This window comes from Equus asinus, chromosome 10, assembly GCF_041296235.1.
Source record: "Equus asinus isolate D_3611 breed Donkey chromosome 10, EquAss-T2T_v2, whole genome shotgun sequence".
Taxonomy (NCBI): Eukaryota; Metazoa; Chordata; class Mammalia; order Perissodactyla; family Equidae; genus Equus; species Equus asinus.
The window spans coordinates 54,446,165-54,458,903 of NC_091799.1; the positions used below are offsets into that span (position 1 = coordinate 54,446,165).

Genomic DNA, 12,739 nt, shown 5'->3' on the forward strand with positions numbered 1-12,739 from the left:
GCCGCATCTCAATGTGGCCAGGGAGGAACAGGGCCCAGAGGATATCATTAGTATCAGACTCCAGTGTAGCCACTTGGTGTGCAGACAGGTCTCCCCTCTGGGTGGTTAATTTGGACACCAACTTTTTCAATGAAAAATAAAGCAACAAAACAACCACATGATGTGGCTGTCTGTGTCACTCACTGCACCTACAGGCCAGAGGTTGTTTGGGGGGATTGTTCTCAAAAGCGCCCCTTTGGGCTCTGGATAACTGTGGAGCAGCCACATATGGCTGGAGATGAGATCTCAGACAACTGCAGGCCGCGCAAGTAACAGACTATGGAGAAACCATAAAGGCAGAGAGTAGGGTAGCAGGGCCCTAAAAACGAAGGACCCAGTGAGGCCAAACTCCAAAGGCACAGTACAGACTGCCAGGCCACGCCAAGCAGGGCTGCTGCCATGAGAGAAGCAGATTTCTCAAAACCAGGGCCTGCTCCAGGCCCAGAGCCATGCGGAACAGGAAAAGCAATCTTGTTTTTCAAGGACTCCCCAGAGATGTCACAATTCGGGTATGATGTCAAAACTGCTTCAAGGGTAATGAACTCTGGCCTTGCTGATGAGTCAACAGAGGGTGCATTTCCGAGAGCAGCCTGCTGTTTACACACAATCACCGCGTCCAACAACACGAAGCCGGAAGCCTAGTCAAGGGTCACAGTGGCTGAGGTAGAGCTCAGCCCCTCACACACAGCCTGTCGGACCTCCTACAGACACCGCCAGTGCTCACCCTACACCCCAGGGTGCTCACCCTTTCAAAGCACCTATGAGACATATACCTTCTGGGAGGGACTCATCCCCCCCAGAACCACCAAGAGCCCACAGTGAAACACACAAGCAAACTGAACCCCTATGCCCAGCGAGCAGGAGACAATGCTCCTGACACCACCCGGCAGCCCACTCCACCCGGCCCATCTAGCCCAGCCACAGCCCTTCACGGGCAGCCAAGCACAGGACCATACAACAGCACTAGAGCGCAATGCCCTGTCCCAGCTGGGAGAGTCCTTCTGGTGACTCAGCCTCCCACAGTCTCCACCCATTTCCTCACCTGAGAAATGGGAACCACTTCCCGCCACAGGGCTGACAGGCGGGAGATGAGATGAAGTAACATGCACACTTCAGGCCAGTGCTGGCAGGTAGGGCATGATCCACAAGTGTTAATTATCATCATCTTTAGGCTTTCTCAGAGGAGGGGGCACAGTACAGTCACAGCCAGCAAGTTCAGGAATTCAGCTATTCACGTCACTGACACTGGCTGGAGCGTGCAACACTGGCATTGAACTAGGAATGGAGACCATGGTGGGACTCCCTTTCATAGCTGTGTCTGGTGGCTCACGCTCCCTCCCAAATCGAGAGGCAGCCTGGGCCTGTGAGGATAACTAAGTGACCTCAGGCAGACCTCAGACACTGCCCGCAGAGCCTCAACTGCCCTCAATGCACAGTAGAAACAATAAGCTAGCCTTCCTGCCAAGGGTGTCGACACATGCCCACACAAAGGGCTTACAGAGGGCCTGGTCCACAGCCAGGAGGGGCAGTTGGCTATTACTGGCTAAGGCCAAGTGAGGTGCCCCCCCAGGAAGGGGAGACAAGCCCACCTCCCAGGGCTTTGCAGTGGGAAGGGAAGAAAGGCTAAATTAAGGCTCCTCCTGCCACTGGTGCCGGACTGACATCCACGCAGCCGCCCCCTTAGCAGCAGGCAAGCAGCCCCTAGTGCAGCTCCAGAGCAGTCATGGAGTATTCGCTGCAGGCCTCCTCTCCCCACACATCCCTCCCCGACAGAGCCCTGCAGCGGCCTCCACACCTGGACCCAGCCTCACCTCTGCCCGAACACCCTCCCGGGCCCCTGTGTCTCAAGGCCTGTGCATGCGCCCTGCCTGGAACCCTTCCCCTTCCTGTCGTCTGGGACCCTTCACCTAGCAGATATGGGCTCTGGCACTTCCTAGAAGCGCCCTTTCACATAGTCCCATTTTATCTCCTTCCTGATACTGACCACTGACAAGTCCTTTGTGCTGATTTCTGTGCCGTCGTGTTCATTATCTGTCTCCTACCTCTAGAACGTCAACTTGTGACACTAAAGGCCTATCTTGGTCACCTGTGAATGTCCAGTACCTGAACAAGGGCCCTGCACAGACCAGGCGCTCAATCAGTTTGAGCAGATGCAGGAGCCCCGGCTCCCTGTCTCCGCAGGTTCTACTCCAGTCTCCAGGAGGGGACCAGCTCTGGGTCCAGGCACCAAGTGCTGAGAGCATGGGAAGAGTCAGGGATGAGCTGAGGGCTGCACATGTGCCAAAAGGACCCCCAGGGCCCTGAGAGTAGAAGGATTCAGGGCTCAGAGAGGGCTGAGCACTAGGACCCTCAAATCCTGACAGAAGAAGGATCCAGAATTCAGAGAGGGTCTGGCACTGGGACCCTCAAATTCTGACAGGAGCAAAATCCGGAATTCAGAGAGCATCAGGTACTGGGATCCTGGTAGCTGTGAGAAGAAGGATCTGGACTGGGTAGGGTCAGGCACTGGCCCAAGGTCCCGCACAGGCAGAGCCAGATTCAAACCTAGACAGGCTCCAATCCTCAGGCTTTTTGGGCCTCCTCCCGGGGCCCTCAACTTTTCCTGAACAATAACATGTTCCTCCACGGAGGAACTTATAATTCAAGAGAAGAAAAGGTCACCCAGCAACACTGCCCACCAAACCCAACGATGAAACACCCAGGTAGCTGAGGCAGGTGCCCCAGGGAAGGTCACTTTCTCAGAGTGGTGAGGGCCACTTCTCCGAGCAGGTGCATGACACGATCTTGGAAGGATAGGCTATGTCTACACTTCCTCTCTCATCTCTCCCAGAAGTAGCCCATCACAGGGAGACCCATGGGTGCAGCTGCCTCAGGACTCACTTGAGTTTTCACATTCAAGGAGAAACTGCATGAAGTTCGAGTCTGGACAGTGGCAGCTGCACATACTACTATGTCCTTACTTTCCACTACATTCTAGGCTGGCCACCAGGTCTGCACAAAGGCAGCTCAGACTTCAGACCCCTCTGGAGGGAGAAACCTTGGGGGACTTCTACTGGGAGCTCTCCGACAGCTAATATTACACGCTCTCTGAAGCTGCAGAGAAAGTTTCACAGGAAGTTCCTCTCCAGTCCCCTGCCACATCTGAATTTGTAAAAGCCCTTTGGCAATTAAAAAGTAAAAATAAAAACCCCCTCCACAAGCTGCCATTGGCAAACCATAACCACAGTGCTAAAAAATAGAAAACTCTCAGCGTTACTGACAGAGCTGTACATATGAGTTTTCTTAACCAATACACTTCTCTGCTCACACAAAGGAGTTCTTCAAGTCACTTTTCCCATGCCCACCACCCAAAAGCACCCAGAGTACCCAAGCTGCCCTGATCTTAGCTCAGTCCACTACACTGCCCAACAGGTAAGACTAAATATGAAAACTGCCAAGTAACTTAAATTACCAGTCAGTTTCTGAGAAAAATGCAAGTTTGGGTTACCCCGAAAATTTAGCCCAGCCAGCCAAGTGGCCTAGAACGGCTTGGAGTAGTTCTTCAAGGGAGCCCCTCCTGGCTGAACACCACTGACGCACACAGCTGGGCTCCGCAGGGGATGAGCTTGGGACTGCATTATACCTTCACCCTTACATGAGGAAAATCCAGCTTAGTTAGGGGATGTAACCAACACCCTAAATTAAAAATAGCAGTGTGACAGCATGAGGTGGACACACAGGCAGGCCTTCTGGACGACTGGATCAAGCGAGGGCAGCATGGCAGGGAAGATGGGGCTCCTAACGCCCAGTGACCAGGTACCAAGCTCACCTTATTTACATGACTCATGAGCACTCCCTCAGCTGTCTCTAGGAAAGCCTACCTTCCTGCAGGACAAGTCAGGATTGCTCAGGGCTGGAATTCCACAAGGAAGGGAGGCTCCACCTCCTGGCCCTACCTCCTCCACCTCTTCACCTGCAGGGGTGCCTTAGCCGCACCTAGGGGAATCCTTTCGACAAGGTGAGACCTCCATCTTCCAAAAAAGATGAAGTCCCTGTTCTATGAAGGGGAAACTGAGACACCAGAACAGGAAGGAAACTGCCCCAAAAAGTGGGGAGAAGCACGGAAAGGGTGGGCACCGGGAAAGTAGTGGGAACAAAACAGGGGAAGAAATTCCCGGCTTAGCTAATGGTGCTGAACAAGTCCAGGGCAGGAAGAAAGCCACATTCCTTCCTAGTTAGTCTCTCTCCTCACCCGCCCACAGCACCCCCCCACCCCCAATATACACAAACATGCGCACACAGACACACACATGCAGGGAGCCGGGCCTCCCCAAGCCTGACACCAGACCCCTCCCCACTTTCTGATTATAAAGCCCCCACTTTCCAGGCAAGGAGAAAAAGGGCCCCCAACCCACCTCCTCTCAAGACCTGACCAGTGGGCACCTGCAACTTCTGTCCCAACACAGAGGATGCCATAATACAAACTGAAATGGGAAGGAGTAGGTTTCTGACCACGGCCCCAGATGTGCCCCAAAGCCAGGCCTGAAAGAAAATGCACAGCAGCCTTCCCCTGCACCCCAGACCAGGTGTCAGAACTGAAACACCTCAATTTCCCCCAGATGGGCCCAAACCGGCCCCGGAGAAGTCTGAGAGTCACTGGCCAGGTATGGTGGCCAGAGCTCCCTCCCAGGTACCCACCACCAGCTCCCAGCCTGAGAAAGGCAGCATGCCAGCCACCTCCACATGCAGAGCTTCTTCCCCTAAAAACACTCCCACTCTCCAAAGGTGTCCAGTGGGAAAAGCTGTCAGTTTCTGCCCCAAACACCCCTTCCTAAGATCTGAAACTGCGCTCAACTCACGGGGCCTCACTGGGGAGCGTCAAAGACGGCCCTCAAGTGCAGACACAGCCTTCCCACACAAACAGAACAGGACCCCACAGGTGCCCCGACAGCGGTGCCCCACTGACCCACCCTGCCAGGAACCTAGACGCAAAAGCTGCTCCCCGGAGGAACAGTCACCTCACTGGCCACTTTGCCAGGGACTCAGACGGAGAAGCCCCAAGCCCCCCACCTCTGGTGCCCGGATAGCGCTGCCATCCCCCGCCCCCGGCCAGGTGCACGTATCAGTTCCTGCCCCGGTGGCCGGTGAGCCGGGAAAGGCCCCGGACGCCTCCAGGTGACGACCCAGGCGCCCACCGGACCAGGAGCGCGAGTTCGGGCCCCGCGGCCGCCCCGGGCCGCCAGCCAGTGTCGCCTCTCCGCACCGAGAAGGAACGGGGTTCCGAGCGCCCCGAGCCAGACAGGTGCCCACCCGCGACGACGCGCCGGCCCAGGGACCGGCGAGCAGCACCGTGGACGCCAGACGCCGAGCCCTCAGGCCAGGACGCCGCGGCGAGGGGCGCGCGAGGCCGGCCTGCGCCCCGACGTCCCCGACGGCCGCACCGGGCCCGCGCCGCTCACCTGGCTGGCGCGGTAGCTCTCGAAGGCCCTCAGAGCACTGTCGGTGAGCTTCACGTGGAACACGGACACCTTGCTGCCGTCGCTCACTCGCCCGCACGACAGCCCGTAGCTCCGACCCTCCTTCAGCGCCGCCATCTTGCGACCATCGCTCCCCAGCCCCCGCTTCCCGGCTCCGGCGCCGGCGCGCCGGCCCCGCCCCGCCCCGCCGCCCGCTGACGCGTTGCATTATTCATGAGCGCAGCTGGCCACGCCCTCTCCAGACCCGCCTAAGCCTTTAGTCGCTGCCGCCAGGCCCGCCGACGTGCTGCATTACTCATGAGAAGGCCTGCATATTCTCCATAAAGCGTGGATGGCCCCGCCTCTCAAGGCCCTAGAGGTGGGCACTTCCGTGCCCGAACTCCGCCCCGACACGCGCCCCGCTCCGGGCCCCGCCTCAATATGTATTATTCAGGACCCTGACTCAGGCGGGCGCCTCGGAGCCCCGCCCCCACCGGCCGCTGACGTGATGCATTATTTATGAGGTCTCTCCAAGTCTTCCGTCTTTGGCATCTGTTGAGAGCCGCAGCGAGGGCGTGGAGGGGGCGGGGCCGGCCGGAAACACGTGTGGGGGCGGGGCCAGGGGCTGCCCGGGTGGTGGGCGTGACTATGCAAACCGAGCGCGCGTTGGACTCTGGGTTGGGCTGGTGGGACTTCCCTGGTGACCGGATTGGATTCCCCACCAGGATTGTTGAGAGATTAGGGGGCCCAGTAAACTTTGCTCACGATAAGAGAAGACTTTTAATAGAATAAATCCTACATCCCGACAGGCCCTGTCCAGCTCCCCCATTTTTAAAAAAACTTTTTTTTTTAGATTGGCACCTGAGCTAACAACTGTTGCCCATCTTTTTTTTTTTCTTTTTCTTCCCAAATCCCCCCAGTACATAGTTGTATATTTTAGTTCTGGGTCCTTCTAGTTGTGGCATGTGGGACGCTGCCCCAGCGTGGCCTGACCAGCGGTGCCATGTCCACGCCCAGGATCCGAACCAGCAAAATCCTGGGCCTTGGAAGCGGAGCGCGTGAACTTAACCCCTCCGCCCCGGCGCCAGCCCCTAAAAAAACATTTTACATATCATAAAATTAACCTATTTAAAGTGTACAATTCAGAGGCATTTAGCACATTCACGATGTCGTCAAGCACCACCTCTATCTACTTCCAGAATATTTTCATCACCCTTAAAGGAAACCCCGTTACCCATTAAGGAATCACTCCCCATCCTCCTCCCCAGCACCTGGCAACCACTAAGGTGTGGGCATGGCACTACTCATCAAACCACGTTGAGGCGGCGTCCCACGTGCCACAACTAGAAGGGGACCCACAACGAAGAATATACAACTATGTACCAGGGGGGCTTTGGGGAGAAAAAGGAAAAAAATAAAATCTTTAAAATAAATAAATAAATAAATAAATAAATAAATAAATAAAATAAAATAGGAAGCCCCGAAGGGGGAGCTCTCACACACCACTCCTTGCCCTCTGCAGATGGACCTTTCTTCCCCAAAAGCAGCAGCTTACTTTAAGGAAGGTTTTCTCCTCAACCAGCAACAGCCCAGCCAATGAGAAACCACCACACTCAGCCAATGAGAAGTTCAAATTCTCACTCTCTTCTGATGGAGTTTCCTTCAAAACAGCCCTTCCCAACTCCCCTCTTTTTCACTATAAAAGAATGCTCTTCTCCTTTGTTCTCCTGACTTGCCCCTAGCTCACCATGGTTTATATGTCCCGACTTGCAATCCCTTCCCTATTCCAGAATAAACTCACTTGTTGCTAAAATAACTGGCTTATTTTTAAAGGTCAACACTTGTTTCACTCAGCTGATGTTTTCAAGGTTCATCATCTATGTTATAGCATGTATCAGAACTTCATTCTTTTTTATGACTGAATAATATTCCATTGTGTGCATGGACCACGTTTTATCCATTCATCCATCGATGGACATTTGGGTTCTTTCCAGTTTTTCACTATTATGAACAGTGCTGCTGTGAACATTCATATACAAGTCTTTGTGTGGACAATGTTTTCCTTCTTTTGGGTCTATACCTAGGAATGAAATTGCTAGGCCACATGGTAACTCTATGTTTCACCTTTTGAGGAAGTGCCAGACCATTTTTCCACAGGAACTGCACCATTTTATCAATCTCTCATTTTATAGGTGGGGAAACTGAGGCTGAAGACCAGTGCTAGCTTGCCCAGACAAACTCCTCCCGGGCTCCCAGGTCTCCTACCCTGCAGAAAGCTCTTGAGTTGTTTTCTTTCTCGCTTTATCCTAATTACAGACGGTGGTCACAGGATGAAGATTTTGAGGTGAGAGAGGAAGGTGAAGTTCGGTGACCTCCTTATGCCTCTACCCAGGTGATCTTGTTAGCTCTGCCCACTGCTGCCAGGTTGGCACTGCCAGCCATTCACCCCTTGACCATGAACTGCTGACCCCACAGGGACTGCTAGATTCCTTGCAAACTCTTCCGGTACCTGTCATTAATATCTCCATTTACAAATGGAGAAACTTGGCTTACAGGGGTGAGGCAGCACGTGGGGGCAGTCACCCTGCCAGTAAGTGGGCTAGCGGGAACTTGAACTTGGATCTTTCTGACCCAGAGCCCTCCTGATTAGCCTTCACCCTACCTCTGGTACCTAGGTCCCTTTCTCTATAGTTCCTCATTGAACACCCCTCGCACAGGGCCTAGTACGGAGTAGGTGCTCAGCAAATATGTGTTGAATGAATAAATGATCTCATTTAATCTTCACAACACAGCTATCAGCCCATTTCTGTTTGTGTTTTTTTTGAGGAAGATTAGCCCTGAGCTAACATCTGCTGCCAATCCTCCTCGTTTTGCTGAGGAAGACTGGCCCTGAGCTAACATCCATGCCCATCTTCCTCCACTTTATATGTGGGACGCCTACCACAGCATGGCTTGCCAAGTGGTGCCATGTCCGCACCCGGGATCCAAACCGGTGAACCCTGGGCTGCCAAAGCGGCATGTGTGCACTTAACCGCTGTGCCACTGGGCCAGCCCCATATCAGCCCATTTCATGGATGAGGACAACGAGGCCCAGAGAGACAGCAAGGTCTCATGTGCTGCTGCAGAGATCCCAACGCCAGCCTGTCTGAGCCCAGAGCTCCTCCACCCCTCCCCTGGGATCAGTTCACCTTACAGGGAAGATACCAGCACTTGCTCAGACACACTGACCCGTTTGCCCACTGTCTGTGCCCAGCTGTTTATTTGGGAAGCTAGGTCAGATAAACATTGGACTAGGCAGGGCTGTGCTGCCCAGAGGGGCCACAGAAGGGCAGGAAGAGGGGAGCAGGAGTGCAGGTGGTCTAGAGTAGAGGATGGCGAGGGTAGAGAGAGCCGGACTGCTGAATGAAGGAGAACATGGGAGGAGCCAGCTTTAAGGGCAGACTAGCTTGCTGTGCGATGTTGGGAAAGGCACTTCCCCTCTCTGAGCCGCCGTGGATTCATGAGAAACAGATAGCAGTAACAACAGACACCCCACATCGAGTGCTTAGAACGCACCAGGCTCGGTGCTCAGGGCATGGCATCCACAACTGCCTTTTGGGGTGGATACAGTGGTTTGGACCCATCTGCTAGATGAGGAAACTGAGACTTGGAGAAGTTAAGAGAATTAGCAAGACTGCAACCATGCACTGTGCTGCTTGGTATCGAACATTTCTCCACTTTACACTTAATGTCCCAGTGCCTCCCAACAAGACCCCAGGAACAATACTGGAGGAATCATCAGGCATTGGCGTGCTCTCCAAACGTCTCTAAGAACTAGGTCACCCAAGAAATTGGAGACCAGTTGATCACCTTGGGGTGGCCCCTTGACACATACCCCACCTGGCAAGCACCCTCAGAAGCTCTGGCTCTATCATGGGAACACTAACCTGAGCCTGCCACTTACCCCGTGCGTGGCCTTGGACATGACTTGCCCTCTCTGTTCCTCCGTTTGCTCATCCATAAAATAGGGACAATAACAGCATTTACCCAAGACCCTGGCCATGGACCAATGGCAAATGGCATCACCATGGAAATCATTATTATTAATGGGTTTACGATAGTTTATCTACATCATCACTTTCTGTTAGACATTTATATTGTTTGCAGTTATGGGTTTTTAAACCACAGTGGGATGAACACCCACTATTCATTAGTCAGCTATTGCTATACACATATTAGTTAGCTACTGCTGCGTAACAAAGTACCTCAAACTTAGTAGCTTCAAACAACAAACATTTATTATCTCACAGTTTCTGTGAGTCAGAAGTCTGGTATGTTTTAATTGGTCCTCTGCTCAGGGTCTCATGAGGCTGCAATCAAGGTATCGACCAGGCTGCATCTGCATCCAGAGACTCCAGTGAAGAAGGATCCGTGTCCAAGCTCCTCAGGTTGTTGGCAGAACTTACTTCCTGGCAATTGTAGGACTAAGGCCCCCCATTTCTTGCTATCAGCTGGTGGCCACTCTCAGGCCCTGATCACAAAGCCCCCTCCATCTCCCTCATGGAAATCCTCCCGCACGCTGAATCCTTCTCATAATTCGAATCTCCCTGACTTTCTCTTCTGTAACCGGTGGGGTCAGGCCCACGTGGATTACCGCCATATCCTAAGGTCAGCTGTGCCCAATAACAACAGCATCATAGGAGTAGACCCACCCCATTCCCAGTCCTAAGGTGACGCAGGATGGGAAATTCCAGGAACACCTTAAAATTTCTGCAGCCCACAGCACTTAGAGCTGCATCTCTGCACATCTGTCCCACAACTTCCCACCAGAGGGGTTGCTCAGTCAGAGCGAATGGGCCTTGGGGATTTGGAAACACTGTTTTGCTGCAGAGGGCACATGAGGATCCGTAAGAGCACTCAGACTGGAGCCGGCCCCTCTGCATGGTGAGGTGGCCAGCATGCAGTCCAGGTCCCACGGCCCCATGCCTGTTCCACTGCTCCCTTAGTGGGTACCTCAGAGCCAGCAAGTCCACCTTTTGGGGTCTTGGGCCTCACCTGTACAACGGGAAAGCTCACAGCCTTCTCGGGATCGGGAGTAAAGACATCTGTTAGCAGCAGTCCCCAAGACCATCCTCAGGTTTAATGATTCAATAGAAGGACTCACAGAACTCAGAAGAGCTGTTATATTCATGGCTATGGTTGATTACAGTGAAAGGAGATGGTCTAAAATGAATTCATGCATCCCTATGTTCACTGCAGCATTACGCACAATAGCCAAGGTGTGGAAGCAACCCAAGTGCCCATCAGCAGGTGAATGGGTAAGGAAGATGTGGTGTATATATATACGATGGAATACTACTCAGCCCTAAAAAAAGAAAAAATCATGCCATTTGTGACAACATGGATGAACCCTGAGGGTATTAGACCAAGTGAAATAAGTCAGACAGAGAAAGACGACACTGTATGATTTCACCCATATGTGGAAAGTGAACAAACACATGGCTAAGGCAAACAGATCAGTGGTTACCAGAGGGGAAGGGGGTGGGAGGAGGGCAAAAGGGGGAAAAGGGCACATATGTATGGTGACTGATCAAAACTAAACTATTGGTGGTGAACACAATTCAGTCTACGCAGAAACTGAAATGTAATAATGTATGCATGAAATTTACACAATGATATAAGCCAATACAACCTCAATAAAATAATTAAAATAAAATCAGAAAAGGGAAAGGACGCATAAGGCAGAAACCAGGAGAAACCAGGTGCTAGCTTCCACTTTCAGATGGCGCTTCATTCTCCCAGCAACAATGTGTGACAATACGCACAGAGTATTGCCAACTCGGGAAGCTCACCTGAGCCTTGGTGTCCAGGGTTTTTCTTGGGGAGGAGGGGTCAGTCATACAGATATAGGTGACCACCCATGTGGTAGCCTCAGCCTCCAGCCCCTCCGGAGGTGGAGCTGATGCCATGTGGCCAAAGGCCCCCACCCTAAATCAAATTGTTAACATAGGCTATCTGGCATGGTCCAAGGTCTCAGGTAAACAAAGACATTCTTATCAATCAGGACATTCCAAGGGCATAGAGATGACCTCCCAGGAGTTGATCAAGGGCCAGTCCTTTTTTGGGAATGTGCAGGGTTTGGACAACTCAGGCCTACTGAATTATTTCTTTACTGCTCCACGTGAGGTGGGGCTCCAAGTGCTCCAAACTACCATCTTGCTTCTTGAGTCAGCTGCATCATCCTCACCATGAGTAATGAAGAGAATAAGGCCTAGCATTACCCGGGAAGGGTTTGTAGTGATGGCCATGGGGATGCTTCCTCACAGGTGGCCTGTGCACTGGCTGTACCTTCTGTCAAGTTTCTAGTGTCTATTAAAACACTTCCATGCTCAGTTGACTGATGACTCCACAGCTGATCCTCTCTATGGTAATCTCCTTTCCTCTGTCCATCTGTCTGTCCACAAGCATTTATGATCACTCCTTTATGTCCTCTGCCAGTCAGGGAGGCTCCTCCAGGAGGACAAGGACGGGCCATAGAAAGAAGCTGATATAACCTGGCAGACCCTCCTCCTCCAAACGCTCACATGTGACAAAAAGTCCAGCCTGGCTCAAGCAAAAACAGTTAATGTCCTGGCTCAAAAGAATGAAGAAATGACAGGCTCCAGGCACAGCTGGCTCCAGGAGCTGAATAGGGGCACCATGACTCAGTCTCTCTCTCAGCTCTGCTCTCTGGGTGGCTTTCACTCTCAGTCAGGCCCTCTCTTTGTGGAGACAAAGATAACCACATCAGCGCCAGGCCATCATCCCACCAGCTCAGTAGCCCCTGGAGAAGGAGAGCATCTACTTCCCCATAGCTCCAGCTGAAGCATCAGGAAAGGTTTTGATTGGCTCACTGTAGGTCACGTGACCACCTGAAAGCCAATCATTGTGGCTAGGGGGCTGCAATGCTCCAATTGGCTGTCTTGGTGGAGCCTGGGTTGCAGACCCACCCCTGAAGGCTGGTGGGGAACCAGCCCCATCTGTATGGAAAGGAGTAAAGATGAGTTCCATGAGGAGGAGAAACAGAGGACAGGCATTCAGGGACACTGATGGTCCCATGCTGGGTGAGACCCCAGCCTGCCCTCACCCCCAGGGGTTTGTCCTTTAAGGATGACATGAGATGGAGGCATGCAAACGTCACCCTGTTGAAGTGCTTAGGAGATACTGTGCTCACTTCTAATTTGCAGCCTGCTCCAAGCCACATCCCTTGAGGGCAAGGCCAGGATGAGTCATCGCCCAAGACGGGT

General features: G+C 52.9%; 1 protein-coding gene across 1 annotated transcript in view; it reads right to left on the reverse strand.

Moving 5' to 3' along the window:
- ELL (elongation factor for RNA polymerase II) overlaps nucleotides 1–5,676 on the reverse strand; it is a 72,201-nt gene extending 66,525 nt beyond the window's left edge. Inside the window, exon 1 of the mRNA XM_014831561.3 lies at nucleotides 5,478–5,676. Within this exon, the coding sequence (XP_014687047.3) occupies nucleotides 5,478–5,612 (135 nt within the window). The 5' untranslated portion in view covers nucleotides 5,613–5,676. The remainder of the gene's footprint in view (nucleotides 1–5,477) is intronic.
- Between the last annotated feature and the right edge of the window lie 7,063 nt (nucleotides 5,677–12,739).